The sequence below is a fragment of the Mobula birostris genome, chromosome 16 (assembly GCF_030028105.1).
Source record: "Mobula birostris isolate sMobBir1 chromosome 16, sMobBir1.hap1, whole genome shotgun sequence".
Classification (NCBI taxonomy): domain Eukaryota; kingdom Metazoa; phylum Chordata; class Chondrichthyes; order Myliobatiformes; family Myliobatidae; genus Mobula; species Mobula birostris.
Window position 1 is genome coordinate 24,668,193 of NC_092385.1, and position 19,929 is coordinate 24,688,121.

The 19,929-nt window shown below is 40.7% G+C and overlaps 1 protein-coding gene across 4 annotated transcripts in view; it reads left to right on the top strand.

The window, feature by feature from the left end:
* Nucleotides 1–13,706, top strand: part of appl1 (adaptor protein, phosphotyrosine interaction, PH domain and leucine zipper containing 1) — a 70,540-nt gene extending 56,834 nt beyond the window's left edge. For all 4 annotated transcript variants that reach the window (XM_072280423.1, XM_072280424.1, XM_072280425.1 and 1 more), the window contains 4 exons: nt 5,277–5,327; nt 6,955–7,044; nt 9,801–9,954; nt 13,281–13,706. In XM_072280423.1, coding sequence (XP_072136524.1) covers nt 5,277–5,327; nt 6,955–7,044; nt 9,801–9,953 — 294 coding nt within the window. In that variant the 3' untranslated portion in view covers nt 9,954; nt 13,281–13,706. The remainder of the gene's footprint in view (nt 1–5,276; nt 5,328–6,954; nt 7,045–9,800; nt 9,955–13,280) is intronic.
* The last annotated feature ends 6,223 nt before the right edge of the window (nt 13,707–19,929 follow it).

A 19,929-nucleotide genomic window follows, 5' to 3' on the forward strand; every position in this document is an offset into this window, starting at 1 on the left:
TCCCCAGTATCAGCTGATCTTCACTCCTTTTAAACATCAATGTTGTTATTTTGATTTACTATTTTGCTTGCCTAGCCACATGAAACTACCCCTCCCAACGAAACTTACCCCCCCCCCCTTCCTCTATTCCATCATAGATGTTGTTTTACTTTTTTCTTGGGTATTGTTCACTTTCACCACCCTTTTGGTAAAACGTCCCCTAAGCTTTTGGCCATTCTATTATTACCCTATGTTCAAGATCCATCAGCTCCCCTTATCGTCTCCCAAAAATTTTCCCATCTCTGTTGCATCTTTATTTAAACCCACTTCTGTTCCCCTCCCCACTATTCTCCATCCTGCACAGAATAGCTCTAAACAAAGTTGTGAACAGCATTCTGAAGCAGAATCAGGTTTAATCCCACAGGCGTAAGTCACGAAATATGTTGCTTTGTGGCAGCAGTAGTGCAATGCATAATAATAAAAAACACTATAAATTGCAATAAGAAATTTATTCCTGGATGGCAGCAAGTCAAGTCAAGTTTATTGTCATTTTGACCATAAGTTGCTGGTACAGTACACAGTAAAAACGAAACAGCGTTCCTCCAGGACCCTGTTGTTTCATGTAGCACAACACAAAACTACACTAGACTATGTGAGACAGCACAAGGCTACACTAGACTATGTAAAACAACACAAAAACTGCACTAGACTACAGTCCTGCACAGGACTACATAAAGTGTACAAAACAGTGCAGGGCAGTACAATAATTAATAAACAAGACAATAGGCACAGTAGAGGACAAATTACAATATCATAATAAATGATGTAGATGTCAGTCTAGACTCTTGAGTATTGAGGAATCTGATGGCTTGATGACTGTTGCCCAGTCTGGTTCTGAGAGCCCGAATGCTTCGGTACCTTTTGCCAGATGGCAGGAGGGAGAAGAGTTTGTATAAGGGGTGCGTGGGGTCCTTCACAATACTGTTAGCTTTGAGGGTGCAGCGTGTGGTGTAAATGTCTGTAATAGCGGGAAGAGTGACCCCAATGATCTTCTCAGCTGACCTCACTATCCGCTGCAGGGTCTTGCGACCCAAACCAGGCAGTGATGCAGCTGCTCAAGATGCTCTCGATACATCCTCTGTAGAATGTGGTGAGGATGGCATGTGATGGGGCCTTAATGCGGCCTTTTAAGGCATCACCTTTTGAAGATGTCCTCAATGCTAGGGAGGCTCATGCTCATGACGGAGTTGGCTGAGCTTGCAAACTTTCTGCAGCTTTTTAGATTAGATTAGATTAGATTATGAGGACACTCAGTCCTCGTTTATTGTCATTTAGAAATGCATGCATTAAAAAATGATACAATGTTCCTCCAGAAAGATATCACAGAAACACAGGACAAGCCAAGACTAAAACTGACAAAACCACATAATTATAACATATAGTTACAACAGTGCAAAGCAATACCGTAATTTGATAAAGAGCAGACCATGGGCATGGTTTAAAAAAAAAGTCTCAAGTCCCGATAGCCCCATCATTTCACGCAGACAGAAGCGCCGCAAACTTGCCGGTGCATTGGAAGCACCTGACTGCAGCCGACTCTGAGTCTGTCCGAAAACTTTGAGCCTCCGACCAGCCCTCCGGCACCGAGCACCATCTCTGCCGAGCGCTTTGATCCCGCCCAGGCCGCCGAGCAACAAGCAAAGCCGAGGACTCGGGGCCTTCCCTTCTGGAGATTCTGGATCACACAGTAGCAGCGGCAGCGAAGCTGGCATTTCAGAAGTTTCACAGGTGTTCCTCCGTGCTCTCACATCTGTCTCCATCAAATCAGGATTGTGCACGGCACTCTACTTGACAGATAACAGATATCACCGGAGTGGCCGCTGCAAGCTGCGTCGCGCCGCCATCTTCTTCTCCAATCCTGTGTGATGGTCTCCATTCCACATGAAGATCCAACCAGTTAAAATGCTGTCCACAGTACATAGTTAGAAATTTGCATATGTCTTTGGTGCCATACCAACTCTACTCAAACTTCGAATGAAATATAGCCACTGCCATGCCATCCTTGTAATTGCATCAATACGTTGGGCTCAGGATCGATCTTCAGAGATGTTGACATCCAGGAATTTGAAAATGCTTGCCTTTCCACTGCTGATCCTCAACAAGGACAGGTGTGTGTTCCCTCAACTTCCCCTTCCTGAAGCCCACAATCAATTCCTTGTTCTTACTGACATTGAGTGCGAGGTTGTTGTCACAACATCATTCAATCAGCTGATCTATCTCACTTCTGTACACCGCCTCATCACCATCTGAAATTCTGCCAACGATAGTTGTGTCATTGGCAAATTTATAGATGGTGTTTGAGCTGTGCCCAGCATATGGGGGTAGAGAGGGGAGAGCAGTGGGTTACGTATGCAACCAGAGAGGACAGTGACTCCTGGTGAGGGAATCTGGATCGAGTTGCAGAGAGAGGTAGAGAGGCCTCACTTTTGGACTTGTTGATTAGTACTGAGGGTATGATGGTGTTGAATGCTGAGCTGTAATCAATAAATAGCAGCTTGACATACATATTGCTATTGTCTGGATGACCCAAGGCCGAGTGGCAAGCCAGTGAGATTGCATCGCTATAGGCCTATTGTGGTGATAGGCAAATTGCCGTGGGTCCAGGTCTTTGCTTAGACAGGCGTTGATTGTGGCCGTGACCAACACCTCAGAGCACTTCATCACTAGATGTGACTGCATCTGGGTGATAATCATTGAGGCAGCTCACCACTCTCTTCTTGAGCATTGGTATGATTGTCACCCTTTTGAAGCAGGTGGGACCCTCCCACTGCAGCAGTGAGAGACTGAAGATGCCCATGAAGATCCCCACCAGTTTATTGGCACAGGTTTTCAGTGCCCTATCAGGTTTACCTGCTTGAAAGATGTTCAGGTGGACAAATAGTGTTTTATTCTCACTTTTGTAACCTTGCTTTGAACTACAGAACTAGTCAAGACCAATGGCATCCTGGCAGTAGACTCCCTGATGAGCCTCCATGCCATCATCTCAAAGGTCTCAAATGGATTTGGCCTTGCACATGTCCTCTTCATCTGCCAGCTTGACCAGCAGCCAAACTGACCCCTCCACTTATATTGGGTTGTGGGTTGCAGGTGCATCTCTACCAAAGGAGGCGAAGGGCATTCATTCCCTTCTCTAACCTCCACTTCTAAGAGTAGAGGAGAAGATGGCGGCGCGACGGCAGAGCGCGCAGCCTCTCCGGTGAATGATATCTGTAATCTGTCAAGTAGGGGACCGTGCACAACTCTGATTTGATGGAGACGGACGTGAGAGTACGGAGGAACATCTGGAGAAACTTCTGAAATGCCTGCTTCGCTGCCGCTGCTACTGTGTGGTCCAGAATCTCCGGAGCAGAAGGCCCGAATCCTTGGCTTTGTTTGTTTCAGCGGCCGGGGTGAGGTCGAAGGCACTCGGCAGAGGATGGCACTCGGGAGGCTGTATCGGAGGGGCTGGTCGGAGGCTCGAAGTTTTCGGATGGACAGACTCAGTGTCGGCTGTGGTCGGCTGCTTCCAAGGCATTGGCAAGTTGACGGTGGCTGGAGGTTTATAGCAGGGAGTTTCTCCCTTTTGCCGCCTACTATTGGGGACTCAGGAATCGATCGACTCGGGGACTTTGAGACTTTTTTTTACTGTGCCCATAGTTTGTTCTTCATCAAATTATGGTATTGCTTTGCACTGCTGTAACTATATGTTATAATTATGTGGTTCTGTCAGTGTTATTCTTTGGTTTGTCCTGTTTTCTGTGCTATCACTCCGGAGAAACATTGTATCATTTCTTAATACATGTATGCATTTCTAAATGACAATAAAAGAGGATTGAGTGTTCTCATCTAATCTAATCTAATCTAACCTAACCTGCAGGTCACCATTGGGCAAGGTGTAGCATCTGTTTAGCCACCTCCCCCCCACCCCCCCGAAATCAGGGTCACATGAAGCCACAGGAGCAGCTGATGGATGGTTTTATGAGCAGCTGATACGTATCCAAGTCCTGGTTGTGCGACCACTGAAGCCAGACAGACAATCTCTGATCAGTGATTAGCTGGGGTCACCTGTCTTGTAAAGACACTACCCAGAAGAATACAATGGCAAGCCACCTCTGTAGAATTTGCCAAGAGTAACCATGGTCATAGACCATGATCACCCACATCATACAACACAGCACGTAGTCATAATGATCGCTGGTATTGGGATGTCCCGTGTCCAGATTTGGAAGAGCTATAGATTTCCTCAGCTAAATATTGAGAGTATCCAAAGCCCACAGTTCTTGGCCCTCTGCTATTTTTCCAAGCTGAACCTTTTGTGAGCACGGTTTCCTCTTCAACTCGTGAATTAAATTTTAACTGCAAGGGTTAAGGAGGAAATCGTGGTTACAAAAACATGTGCCAATTGTAGTGGTGATGGTCATGCTCAAAGTAAATTTATTATCAAAGTACATATATGTCACCATATACAACCCTGCGATTCATTCTCTTGTGGGCATACTCAATAAATCCATAATAGAATAATAATCATAATAGAATCAATGAAAGACTGCAGCAACTGGGTGTTCAAGCCGTGTGCAAAAGACTGTGCAAATACAAAAATAAAGAAATAATAATAATAAATAAATAATAATTATCGAGAACATGAGATGAAGAGTTCATGAAACTGAGTCCATAGGTTGTTGGGAACATTTTAATGAAGAGGAAAGTGAAGTTGAGAGAAATTATCCTCTTTGGCTCAAGAGTCTGACGGTTGAGGGTAGTAACTGTTCCTGAACCTGGTGGTGTGAGTCCTAAGGCTCCTGTACCTTTTTTCCTGATGGAGGCGGCAAGAAAAGAGCATGTCCTGGGTGGTGGAGGTCCTTAATGATGGATGCTGCTTTTCAGCAACAACGCTTTGTGCAAGTGTGCTCAATGGTGGGGAGGGCTTTATCTGTATTGAACTCTGCTCAGTGGTGGGGAGGGGTTTTACCTACCTTTTGTAGGATTTTCTGTTCAAGAGCATTGGTGTTTCCATGCCAGGCTGTGTTGCAACCAGTCAATATACTCTCCATCACACATCTATAACAGTTTGTGAGAGTTTTAGATGTCATGCCGAATCTTCGCAAACTCCCAAGGAAGTAGAGGTGCTGTCGTGCTTTCTTTGTAATTGTGCTAAGGACATCTTGGGGTTTCGCCAAATGACATAAGTTCTTTTAAAATAAATACATAATTATAGCTGTAGTTCAATGGCTGTGAAAATTGTGTCTTTTGTTTTCCAGATGTGTGATTCCGTTGGACTAGCAAAACAAATTGCCCTCCATTCAGAAATGGTAGGTCAAAGGAATTTTGGTTACAAGCTACCTTTATTTGTAAAATGGACATACTCAAGGAATATAGCGTATGCACAAAATGTCTTAAATGGTTGATATTGTTCAAAATTAGCACCTGATCAATGAAGTATAAACTCTGAGTTCTTTGATGGAAATGTAGGTGAGCAGGATGCATACCTGCCTATAAGGCTCTGCTATTGGCCCTCCCAGAAACAAAAAGATCTGCTCATTCAAATATTACTGGTTAGGACGAAGTCACATCTGTCAGCAATAGGTGAGATATACTTGGAGCGGGTAGAAAATCTATGTTGAGGGGGACGTACAGAAGAGGAATATTGAAGTAAACAATTCCAAGATTTAAAGTTAAAAGTTTCTTGAACTAGGAACTGCATATAGCAAACATGTATAAATCACAGTAATAAATTCCTCAATGATACAAATATTGTTCTCTATGAAATTAAGAAGATGGTTGTAATGACGGGCTAAATTAAGGTTTGTTAGCACTCTGACTAGGATGAAAATGGTCTCTCAGTAAACCCCACTCCCACCACCATCAGTCTCTGTCCGTTACAAGAAGCTCAAGCTCACAGGACTAGATGTTTCAATCCCTTTGATAAACAGATCCACCACCATCATTCTCTGTCCGTTACAAGAAGCTCAAGCTCACAGGACTAGATGTTTCAATCTCTTTGATAAACAGATCCTAACATGTCATAGCATAGAGCTCTTGAGGTGGGGCTTTGTGGGTGGCAGATTGGCAGATACTTCCCAGGGGTCATCAGGTGGGCACCCCCCCCCCGGATGTTTTGTTAATTTAAGCCCACTACGTCTCCAGAGGGTTCAACAGTGCGACCCAGCACCGCCCTTCACATCTGACCACCGATGGATCATTTGAAGGCCCAACTGCCATCACACCTTTTCATCCATAACTAGTGGCTGATTATGAAATGATATTTACAACTTTTACAGGGCTGGGAGGATCTTCAGCTACATGCGGATATATTTACCTTTGACCTGACTATTCAAATAAGCTCCTGAGCATCCTGATATTCCATTAATTGTAAACTTAAGATCATCCATAACTGTGTTATCCATATTTTAATTTGCACCAAATTCGGAGTGTCCATCATTCTGGTGCTCACTTATCTACATTAACTCCTGACAAAGTATTCTTCAGTTTGACAATTTTCATTCTTGTCTTCAAATTCCTTCATGTTTCTTGTCATCTCTGTCATCTTTTCCAGCCTCAAACTATCTTCCTGCACTTCTTGACTTCTTGAAGATGCATATTTTAATTGCTGCTCCATTGGCCATCATTCCTTGTGGTTGTTATAAAAACACTTATTAAACTTCTCAACACCCCTCCATCTCTTGCGTTCTATAAGATACCATTTTAGTAAAAATCACCTCATTAGTCGCTAAGTTTTGGTCACTATCCTAACTACTTAGTGTGGTGATGTCATTACCAGTAAGATTTGCACATCTTGCTTCTAATAGATATGTATCATATTGGAGTCTCCTGAAATGCAAATGTAATACATCAATAACATTGCTAAGAGTTTGGACTACTTGCTAGTTCTATTGTAAACTCTTTATAGTGCAGTAAATGTGTTTTCTGTTGGAATAGGATCGGCGAACCACAGACAAACAGAAGGAACTTGACCGAGAGAAGCAAAGACAATTGAAGGAACTTAACAAACAAAAGCAAATTGAGAAGGTAAAATCAAACTTGCTCAATGTACAATCTTCTTTTATATCTCAGTCCTCATTTAGTTTAATTGATAAAAGGTAACATCTAATATGGTAGTTAGTAATAAAGAATTTCAGAATGTATGTTGTATACATTTCTCTGACATTAAAGGTACCTATTGAATAGTTTGCATGTCCAGATGTTCCTGTCTTTAGAAAAGTAATTAAGAATAGCAAAGACAGAATACAGTACATTCTGTAAAGGATATGGCTGCAAGTGGTAGAAGAACTAATGAAAACAAAAAAAGAATGGACATAATCCCTGCAAAACTAGATTTAGTAGCTGTATCTTTCAATGACTATGTTGGTAAGAATGATCAGCACACAGTCCTTGTGTCCCATCTTCACACCAAGGGCACCGTGTGTGTGTGTGTGTGTGTGTGACACTTCTTCTCAGGCAGTCCCGTGCTTCCATTCCAGTTCTGTAGTCAGTGTTGAATTCCTCCTTAATAAGGCAGGAAGTGCTTGATGGGAAAATCAGCTAGGTAGTGTGTGAGAAAATATGCTTCTTCTGTTATTTACACAGCTTCTGTAATGAGTGCAAAAGACAAGGCTGAAGAGTTTCCAATCATTTTCAAGGTCTTACATGGATGCTTCATTTTGCCCTTGTCTTGGTGTCTCTATCAGCACGCGTGTCCATTTTCAACCAGATGAATTCACTCTGCTCTATAGCAAGATGTGATTGAATGCACTTGGAACTATACAAGTTATGAGCTGAGTAAGATTGGTTTTTCACAATGAGTTACATCTCTGGCTAACATATCCAATCTGTTCCAGTACAGCTACATGATAATGTGAAAAAATGTCCAATTATGTCCTATCCACACAAAAAGAATGTAACTAAACAATCAATTATTGCCTCATCAGCCTAGACTCACTTGTCAGCAAAGTAATGGAAAGGGATCTTTAAATCTGTAAGGTTCAGTCTGCTCTCAACCTCAGTAAAGTCTTTATTCGATGGTGAACATAGAGTCTGAATTCCACATGTAAGTTGAGAATGGTGGCTATTGATATCAACACACCAAATGATCAAGAATGGCATCAAGGAGTCTAGTAAAAATGAATGTGACGAGAGTCTGTCTGTCTGTCTAGGTGCCATATCCGATGCGGACTTTGGTGACCATATAGATCCATCCTTCGATTTTTGGATGACTTCCATTTCCTCGATGTGTAGCCACCTGGCTATGCTTTTGATGTACATAAGCCGAGGTCTTCCTCTAGGTTTGCTCCCCTCAATCTTTCCAGAGAGTATGAGTTTTTCTAGTTCATCTTTCTGCATGATGTGTCCTAGGAATCTGAGTTGCGTTTCTCTTATTGTTGGTATGAGTGATCGAACTGCTTGGGCTCTTCTGAGAACTTCTTCATTTGATGTGTGTGTGGTCCATGATATTTTTAATATTCTCCTGTAGAACCATAATTCAGCTGCTTCTAGTCTCTTTTCCATTGCTGGGGAAATGGTCCAGCATTCACTTCCATAAGTCAGGATAGAATAAATGTGATGAGAGTAGGTGTTGAAATTCCCAGTCTTAGCATAAAGGAAGATGGGTGTTATTTCTGAAAACCAATTATCTTAGGCTCAGCTCATATATGTAGGAGTTTCCCTGTGCAGGATGCTTTACTGTTTTCTGTTGCTTCCTAAGTTATTTTCCTTCCATCATAAAGTTGGAGGTAGAGATACTCATGATCATACAGTGTGCACTTCCAATTGTAGCATCTCAGGTAATGAAGTTGACCGTGTCTGCAAGCAGCGAGACTTGGACAACATGCACTGATAATTGGAAAGAAGAATCTGTGCCACAAAAGTACAGGCAATGACCTCCTTTAACAATAGCCTAACAACTCTCTGGATTAATAACATTACCATTGGTTAATTCACCATCTTCAGCATCCTTGGGATTACAATGGGCCAGAACAAAACTGGAACTGGAACAACTGCATAAATACTACAGATCTTAGAGCAGGGTGGATGCTGGGCATTTGTCCAAAACAAAAGTCATGATGGAAGTTTATTGTAGAAAGCCATTCTCTAACCTGGATGGTTGCACCTCCCACCACACTCAAGGACCTTATCATTTAGAACAAAGCAGGTCACTTGATTGGTACCTCAAAAAAGCTCCTTTAAAGACTTCACTGCTGGCACACTGTAGTTGCAAGGCTTTTCATCTACAAGTGTAATGGAATAATTCTGCAAAGATCCTTAGACCTCCCAAGTAAGTGAACTGTACTACTTACAAATATAAGGACTATTGGTCTTGGTGAAATCCGCCATTTCCAAATTACACGCCATCTTAACTCATTGTTGGTAGGGCAAACTCTGGTTACTTGCTACGTGGGTGCTTCTCATACTATAGAATCAGGAAGGTGACTTCCACCATCATCTTAAGGATAATAAGGAATGAGTAATAAAGACTGGTCTTGCCAGTGACTCTTACAGATCGAAAAAAAGTATCTTTGAAAATTTCCTCTGTGTATGCTTGCAGTAGCCTGACTTTGGAACAAAATGAATTCTGTCAGTAACCAAATTTATATATCCCATACCGAGTGCAAAAGATTTAAAAGGAAATGTATTATTCATTGTCAAATTTATTTATTTTAGATGCATAGTTCTCTTTAATTCCGAAACTTCATTAGCCATGTTTCCATAGTTAGATTAAACTAAAAATGTCAAAGAAATCCTCTACTTTATACATGATAATATTGATTATATGTAAATGATACTTTCAGGATTTAGAAGAACAAAGCCGTCTAATAGCTGCTTCTAGTCGGTCAAACCAGACTTCTGGTGAAGGCCAGTTTCTGACATTGGGCAACAACAACCAAACAGAAGACAGTGACAAGGGGGATGATGCGAAGAAGAAAAAAGAATCAGAAGCCTGAAGTGAGATTGAAGATGATATCATCAGTTTGCATGGCCCACATTGAATAAAATCACAGTAATAGATTAGAGATCACTATAGAACTTAATTTGTAAAATGTGAAAATTAAAATGTGATTCTGGCAAACTGGGCTGCAGTTAAACACTAAGACAGATAGAAACCATAGAAACTACAGCACAGAAACAGGCCTTTTGGCCCTTCTTGGCTGTGCCGAACCATTTTCTGCCTAGTCCCACTGACCTGCACACGGACCATATCCCTCCATACACCTCCCATCCATGTATCTGTCCAATTTATTCTTAAACGTTAAAAAAGAACCCGCATTTACCACCTCGTCTGGCAGCTCATTCCATACTCCCACCACTCTCTGTGTGAAGAAGCCCCCCCTAATGTTTCCTTTAAACTTCCCCCCCTCACCCTAAACCCATGTCCTCTGGTTTTTTTCTCCCCCTGCTTCAGTGGGAAAAGCCTGCTTGCATTCACTCTATCTATGCCCATCATAATTTTATATACCTCTATCAAATCTCCCCTCATTCTTCTACGCTCCAGGGAATAAAGTCCCAACCTATTCAACCTTTCTCTGTAACTGAGTTTCTCAAGTCCCGGCAACATCCTTGTAAACCTTCTCTGCACTCCTTCAACCTTATTTATATCCTTCCGGTAATTTGGTGACCAAAACTGAACACAATACTCCAGATTCGGCCTCACCAATGCCTTATACAACCTCATTATAACACTCCAGCTCTTATACTCAATACTTTGATTAATAAAGGCCAATGTACCAAAAGCTCTCTTTATGACCCTATCTACCTGTGACACCACTTTTAGGGAATTTTGTATCTGTATTCCCAGATCCCTCTGTTCCACTGCACTCCTCAGTGCCTTACCATTAACACTGTATGTTCTACGTTGGTTTGTCCTTCCAAGGTGCAATACCTCACACTTGTCAGTATTAAACTCCATCTGCCATTTTTTAGCCCATTTTTCCAGCTGGTCCAAGTCCCTCTGCAGGCTCTGAAAACCTTCCTCACTGTCTACTACACCTCCAATCTTTGTATCATCAGCAAACTTACTAATCCAATTTACCACATTATCATCCAGGTCATTGATATAGATGACAAATAACAATGGACCCAGCACTGATCCCTGTGGCACACCACTAGTCACAGGCCTCCACTCAGAGAAGCAATTCTCTACCATCACTCTCTGGCTTCTTCCATCGAGCCAATGTCTAATCCAATTTACCACCTCTCCATGTATACCTAGCGACTGAATTTTCCTAACTAACCTCCCATGCGGGACCTTGTCAAAGGCCTTACTGAAGTCCATGTAGACAATATCCACTGCCTTCCCTTCATCCACTTTCCTGGTAACCTCCTCGAAAAACTCCAATAGATTGGTCAAACATGACCTACCACGCACAAAGCCATGTTGACTCTCCCTAATAAGTCCTAGTCTATCCAAATGCTTGTAGATTCTGTCTCTTAGTACTCCCTCCAATAACTTACCTACTACCGATGTTAAATTTACTGGCCTATAATTTCCCAGATTACTTTTCGATCCTTTTTTAAACAATGGAACTACATGAGCCACTCTCCAATCCTCCGGCACCTCACCTGTAGACAGCGACATTTTAAATATTTCAGCCAGGGCCCCTGCAATTTCAACACTAGTCTCCTTCAAGGTCCAAGGGAACACCCTGTCAGGTCCCGGGGATTTATCCACTTTAATTTTCCTCAAGACAGCAAGGACCACCTCCTTTTCGATCTGTACAGTTTCCATGATCTCACTACTTGTTTCCCTTAATTCCATAGACTTCATGCCAGTTTCCTTAGTAAACACAGACGCAAAAAACCTATTTAAGATCGCCCCCATTTCCCTTGGTTCCGCACATAGCCGACCACTCTGATCTTCAAGAGGATCAATTTTATCCCTTACAATCCTTTTGCTCTTAATATACCTGTAAAAGCTCTTTGGATTATCCTTCACTTTGACTACCAAGGCAACCTCATGTCTTCTTTTAGTCTCCTGATTTCTTTCTTAAGTATTTTCTTGCACTTCTTATACTCCTCAAGCACCTTATTTACTCCCTGCTTCCTATACACGTCATACAACTCCCTCTTCTTCTTCATGAGAGTTGCAATATCCCTTGAGAACCAAGGTTCCTTATTCCTATTCACCTTGCCTTTAATCCTGACAGGAACATACAAATTCTGCACTCTCAAAATTTCTGCTTTGAAGGCTTCCCACCTACCGATCACATCCATGCCAGAGAACAACCTGTCCCAATCCACGCTTTTTAGATCCTTTCTCATTTCTTCAAATTTGGCCTTCTTCCAGTTAAGAACCTCAACCCTAGGACCAGATCTATCCTTGTCCATGATCAAGTTGAAACTAATGGTGTTATGATCACTGGAACCAAATTGCTCCCCTACACAGACTTCTGTCACTTGTCCTAACTCGTTTCCTAACAGGAGATCCAATATTGCATCCCCTCTAGTTGGTCCCTCTATATATTGATTTAGAAAACTTTCCTGAACACATTTTACAAACTCTAAACCATCTAGACCCCTAACAGTATGGGAGACCCAATCAATATAGGGAAAATTAAAATCCCCTACCACCACAACTTTGTTTCCTGCAGTTGCCTGCTATCTCTCTGCAGATTTGCACTTCCAATTCTCTTTGACTATTGGGTGGTCTGTAATACAATCCCACTAATGTGGCCATACCTTTCCTGTTTCTCAGCTCCACCCACAAGGACTCAGTAGACAAGCCCTCTAATCTGTCCTGCCTGAGCACTGCTGTAATATTTTCCCTAACAAGCAATGCCACTCCCCCACCTTTCATTCCTCTGCCTCGATCACACCTGAAACATCGGAACCCTGGAATATTAAGCTGCCAGTCCTGCCCCTCCTGTAGCCAAGTTTCACTAATTGCTACAACGTCATAATTCCACGTCACATATTATCTGCTTTAAATAAAACAACATTAGGTTTTATTCTGATCAGCAAATGGTTGCTTGTTAACTGGCCTCCATATCTTTGCCTTTAATTTGAAACCTATAATTTTTTAAAAGTAAAGGACAATATTATATTTTATACATTATGGTGTTGTGTAAAATATGTGCTTGCAGCAATGTTACATTATTAGCTTGTTTATCATTTTTAATTCGTGGAGATCTGCTATGTATCGTGCATAGAATCAGTAAAAGAAAACAGCTACTGCTTTGTATAAACAAACGAATAAAACTTCTGCACAAATACTTTATAATTTAGCAATAAGCTCTGATCTACATTTTAAAGTTGCACACTTGTCTTTCTTGCAGTTCATGAACTCCAGACAATGCAGTGAATTGCTTTCTGTGGAACACAGTTTATAAACCTCAATCTGACACACTACTGGAAAATGGAGATAGTAAACAGGCTAGTAACATAAATTGCTGCTTCTAAAATAATTGAACAGAATTTATAAAATATTATAAGCCAATCTATTATGTAATATTTTGATTTCGATTTTGTGAAGTCAAAGTTGAACGCAATTTGAACTGATTACGTTTTGTTCACCGAGAATTAAGATTAACCTTTGTGCCAGATTCAGTATTTTGTGTAAAGTATAATTTACATTATGAACTTAATGTTAAAGATCAAGTTATTAGTAGTACCAAAAATGGTTAAACCTTTTAGGAACGTTGAAATCGCAAACAACAGGAATTCTGCAGATGCTGGAAATTCAAGCAACACACATAAAAGTTGCTGGTAAACGCAGCAGGACAGGCAGCATCTCTAGGAAGAGGTGCAGTCGACGTTTCAGCCCTGACGAAGGGTCTCGGCCTGAAACGTCAACTGCACCTCTTCCTAGAGATGCTGCCTGGCCTGCTGTGTTCACCAGCGACTTTTATGTGTGTTGCAGGAACATTGAAATGCTTTGTTTCTCGAAATGTCACATGATATTCCTCATACTTTGTAGAGATTATCTTTTGCAGCTGTGAAATGAATGAGGGGCAAGAAATAATTTGGTTGAACTTCACTGTAGTTGTGCCTCAGACTTGTCACCCTGCTCTTCCATATGTAGTGTTTAACTGAAGCAGTGACGGATAACTGATTTTCTTTTGCACGTATATGGTGTGGTATAATGAACTTTCGGCTGATTTTTTTTGCATTTTGTAAAATTGCTATCAATAAGGTGGGTTGATCTTTTATTTGATGTTACTATAACACTTGCCTGTAACCAAATGCATGTCCCTTATATTAAGGTCCAAATGGCTCATTTTGTATGTACTATGGAACTACTTTCAGATTTTAAATGTAAAAGAATTATGTCTTTTCGTCTATTGACTGCAATACAGTAATTATAAAATTATTGTTTTTTACATTCACTCTTAACTGGCTTAACTATAGAGTTAATTTAAGCATTAGTACATTATGTAAAATTTTCAGAATTAAACCAAAAAAAATACAAAATTGTTTAAAAATAATCGTAGACTCTGTATTCATTTTGAAAGGGAAACTTACAAAGTAAACACAAACCATTGCACTTTGTTTTAGAATATGGCACATATAAACTGTAAAATTAATGAGTGAGGTTTTTGTGTAAACTTCAAACTGTTAAAAAGAGATCTATTTTAAAGTTACAAAATTCTTTTTTTTTAAAAAAACTTTTTTCCTTGGTGAGTTTAACATTAACAAATTAGAAAATAGCATCCACTAAAACTTAAATGGACAAAATAATTCTTTTAAAACTAATAATTAAATGGGATCAATGCCTTTTGTAGACTTGTTTCTGATGCACTGCATAAGTAAATGATTTAAAAACACTTAGTGTAAGTTTAATTATTCCTGGTAACTTTGGCATTTATCTGTGTGATAATATTTTCTAAAGGTCCACATTTTGTAAAATGAAGTGTACATAGAGCGAATGGCAATAAAACAAGAGAGTTAATTTGTGTGTGTGTGTTTTTTTTAAACAGATTAGGTACCATGTTACTACTGGAAGTTTGACATAAGCAGTGCAACTACAGTATTAAGATATTTCTTCCAACAGTTATGTAACTTCATTCAGTGAGGAACTGGGCTATACAGTCTCCAGAGATTGCAAAGTTATGTTAGAACTAGCTAATTCAAAATGAGCTATTTTTGAATAAGAGAATCATTTCAATTGGCTTCATCTTTAGATTATGGAGAGGAAATTGACATTCCTGCTTCTGATTACTACTTGACCACTGTAGCTTATTGTCAAACATTTAATTATGAAGCTGTGTGTGAAACAAATTGATCTTGCTGCTTTAAAAATTAGCACAAAAGAACAAGTTGTGTAGATTCAGAACAGCGAAAGATTTGACAAAATAATATTTATAGATAATAAGAACTTAATGCAAGATAGCTTGTCACAATAGAAAGCTGTAGTTTTCAACTGTCACAGCACAACACAAGTTGGCTGAGCACCCAGTCATGAAATTTTAACCATGAGTAACGAAGGAAGAAGCAAATTTTTCAGCTTGGAATTAAGAACATAACTGGATTTCTAGGGAATTGAAAGGTGTAGTTAATAATGAAGAGGGCTGCAATAAGCTGCAAGAAGCATTCATAAACTTGCAGAATGGACAAATATTTGACAAATGAGATTCAACACAGTTAAATGTAAGTTATTACAAAGAAGGAATAGAAAGGTAATTTAGTTGAAAGTGCAGGTGTAAGTGAGATAGAGGAACAAGACCATTAAATGTGCCATTGGTTAGCAAGATGACAGCATAGTGAAGCTGCTAGTAGAACTGCTGCTTAGTAACTCTGTCAAGTCTGGGTTCAGTTTTGATCTTCAGTGCTGTTGGTGTGGTTTTCCCTTCCTCCAGAAGCCGAAGATCTGTAGTTCGATATATTAATTGGCTACTGTAAATTGTTCTATCTGGGTGAGTAGTATAATTTCAGGGAAGTTGAGGGAATATTAAGAGAATAACGTGGGACTAGTTCAGAATGATAGAAAATTAGTGCTCAATGGTTGGCATAAACTTTTGCGGGACAAAGGGCTTGTTTCCATGCTGTATGGCTGTGTGACTATTTTTTTAAAAAAGCAAACCAGTCACTTGTTTATTGCCAGAGAAAGAGAATTGGAAAATAAAAGATTTATGAAAATCCTGTATTGAAACTCATCTAGATCATTACATTACGATGGAAACACGAGCAGTGATAAGGGACCAAAGATGATTTACAAAGATCATAACTTGTGTGTGTTTATTTATTTATATAATATAATAATAGTGATCTAATAGATTTCTTCAAAATAATAAAATATTTTGACATTATTTGTGGAAAAGATCCTAAGGACTTCGAAATGAAAATAGTAACCATGTACACAATGTGCTACAAGATCACGTCAGATGCTAAGAATGCTATAGCAAATAATTCATCATCCAACTCCTCAAAGCCTGCCTACGATCTACAAGGCTGAAGTCGGGAATTTGATGGAATACTCTCCACTCACCTGGATGAGTTTAGCTTCAACAACAACCAAGCTTGACTATGTACGGGACACAGCAGTATGCCTGAGGTCATCCCATTTACAACCATGTGCCCCAATAACAGCAATTTGTACCAAGTAGCAGAATTCTCTACACTAAATCACCAAGACTCTTCTGATAGCACCTTCGAAACCCACAATGCCTATCAGCTGGAAGGACAAGGATAGCAAAAGCTGTGGGAGGCATTAGCAGCCTCTTGTGTTCCTCATCCTGGATGTTGCCCTCCAAGCCACAGACTATCCTGACTTAAAAATATATTGCTGTTCCTTCGTTGTTACTGGGCCAAAATCCTGAAACTCCATCTCAACAGCATTGTGGGCATACCCATGTCTCAATGGTTGCAGGAGTTCAAGAAGGCAGCTTACCACCACCTTCTCGAGGGCAAATTGGCATAGGCAATTAAATACTAGTTCATGAGACAAAGCCCACATCCTTTCAAAAGAGGAAATCTAAAGAGGTACTTAGAAGGATGAATGTTGAAATTCACTCCCCCAAGGCGAGTGGGGATATCTTTAAGGAAAGTCTGAACAAGCATTTGAGGGAGAAGGGGATGGAGAGTAAAACTGATACAGTACATTTAGAGTAGGAAATGGGGTGACGTACTCAAAATGCTGGTGAAACTCAGCAGGCTAGGCCGCATCTGTGGAAAAGAATAAAATGATATTTTGGGCTGAGACACTTCTGATGAAGGGTCTCTGTTGGAAACGTTAACTGTTTATTCTATAGATGCTGCCTGGCCTGCTAAGTTCCTCCAGCATTTTTTAGGTGTGTCTTTGGATTTCCAGCATCTGCAGATTTTCTCATGTTTAAGAAATGTGATGTACATGTGAAGCAGAAATATCAGTGTAAACTGCTTGGGTTGAATGGCCTCAATCGGTGGAACTTATCTTGTGCAACGTAAATCTATGTGGCTAAATATGAAATAAGGACTGGAGTATATACATATATGACTCAGATAGTGGTTGAAATCAAGTTCAAATTCAAGTTCATTGTCATTCAACTGTACATATGTATACCACCAAACAAAACAATATTGCTGTGGACCAAGTTGCACAACACAGTACATCAGTACATATAACTTACACACACACACACACACACACACACACACACACACACACACACACACACACACACACACACACACACACACACACACACACACACACACACACACACACACACACACACACACACACACAAATAATATCACCACAAGTAAATTAACAATAAGGTGCATTTATGATACAAACTAAAGTAAACAATGTAACCCTACTGGCGTTTCATATGTGATGAGACCTGGGTGGTGGCAGGAAGTTCAGTAATCTTACAGCCTGGGGGAAGAAGCTGTTTCCCAACCTAACCGTTCTTGTCCTAATGCTACGGTACCTCCCGCCTAATGGTAGGGGTCAAAGGGAGTTTTGGACAGACGGGAGTGATCATTGACAGTGCTAAGGGCACTGTGTTTGCAGTGCTCTGGATGAATATACTGCATCTGATGTGGGGAAGAGAGACCCAGATGATTCTCTCAGTAGTCCTTGCAATCCTTTGTAGAGGCTTGCAGTCAGATGCCCTGCAATTCCCGTACCAGACAGTGATGCAGATTGTCAGGGCATTTTTGATGGTGTTCCTGTAATAATTGGTTAGAGTGTTGGGGGGGGGGGGGTTTGGTGAGGGAGCCTAACACTCTTCGATCTCCTCAGGAAGTGGAGACTGTGCTTTCTTGACCAAAGAGGTAGTGTTGACGGACCAAGTGTGATAGTCAGTTATGTGCACTCCCAGAAACTTGGTGCTCCTAATTCTCTCCATGGAGGAGCCATTTATGTGCGGTGAGGAATGGTCTGTCTGCACCTTCCTAAAGTCCACAATCATCTCTTTGGTCTTTCCCATGTTCTGACTTCTTAAGTTGTTGTGCTCAACCATTCTACCAGCTGCTCTATCTCCTCCCTGTATGTCATTTCACAGTCGTTGTTGACGAGGCCAACCGTTGTTGTATCATCAGGGAACCTGATTTGGTTTGAACTGGATCCAACAATGCAGTCACGTGCCAGCAGCGTGAAAAGCAGTGATCAGAGCACGCAGCCCAGCGAAGCAGCAGTGCTCAGTGTAATGGAGTTAGAGATGTTTCTGCCAACACGGACTGACTGTGGCCTTTCTGTCAAGATCCATTTACAGAAGGACAAGTTCCAACCCAGCGAGGGCAGTTTACCCATCAGCTTCCGAAAGATGATCGTATTAAACATTAAGCTGAAGTGCACATGTGCACTGGAGTAGGAGGCATCATTTTCCAGGTGGGACTGGACAGAGTGGAGTGCAGTGGCTATGGCATCATCAGTGGACCGATTTGAGTGATAAGTGAACTGGAAAGAGTCCTATGTAGCAGGAAGATGGGATTTTATGCCATCCATAACCAACCACTCAAAACAATTCATTATTGTTGAGGTCAGTGCAACTGGATTGTAGTCACCCAAGCAGGTTACTGTTGCCCTCTTGGGCACCAGGATGGTGGTGGCCACCTTGAAGTCTATAGGGACAGTCAACTGTTCCGGAGAGATGCTGAAGATGTTAGAACCTCTGTTAACTCACACCCAACCAGGTATGTTATCAGGAAATAATGCTGATTTTAAAATCCACCTCAAAATATTGTAGGGTAATTAACCATGCAGAGATCTGAGTCTGCCAAACTAATTATGGTTTAGTATGCAGATTAATAATTATCCCTTCTCCATCCCTTCCCCCTCCTGTCTTCGAGCATTTCAAATCTCCCCCTCCCCCTCTCAAATCTCTTACTATCTCTTCTTTCAGTTAGTCCTGATGAAGGGTCTTGGCCCGAAACGTCGTCTGTACCGCTTCCTATAGATGCTGCCTGGCCTGCTGTGTTCATCAGCAATTTTTATGTGTTGCTAATAATTATCTCCAGTTCGTACAACACTGTGAAATATTGTGAAGTATTTCAAAGTGAGAGTAGTTTGTAAATATCTTAAATGCATGTCCAGTCAACCGATTTCGCTTGGAAAAATCACAGTAAGTACAGACTATGGAGGCAGGCTGAATATTAAACCATGGATTCATGTGTGTTCATTCAGCTTCAGCATTGCAGTTATTTAGAATGAATTGAAGCAATCTTAAACCACTGTCTATGTTCCACCAAAGTTACCTGTACTTCAAAACTGTTGCACGTCAGACAAGTATAGGAGCAAATGCAATAATTATTAAATCCTAGTAGTTTACGTCTGTCAAAAATATATACAAGGCAGTTTAAAGGGTTGTAACAATGCAATTAAATGAATGATGTTTTTTAAAAAGTGTGTATGAATATTAGAAATCACTTTTCAAAGTACCATTTCATTCCACAGCAACTGGGAAGACCTTTGCAAATTTGAGAATTGGCATTTTTACAAATTTGAGTAAGTGAATAGATTTTACAGGGTATAAGTGAGTGAATTTTAAATTTTTACTCATT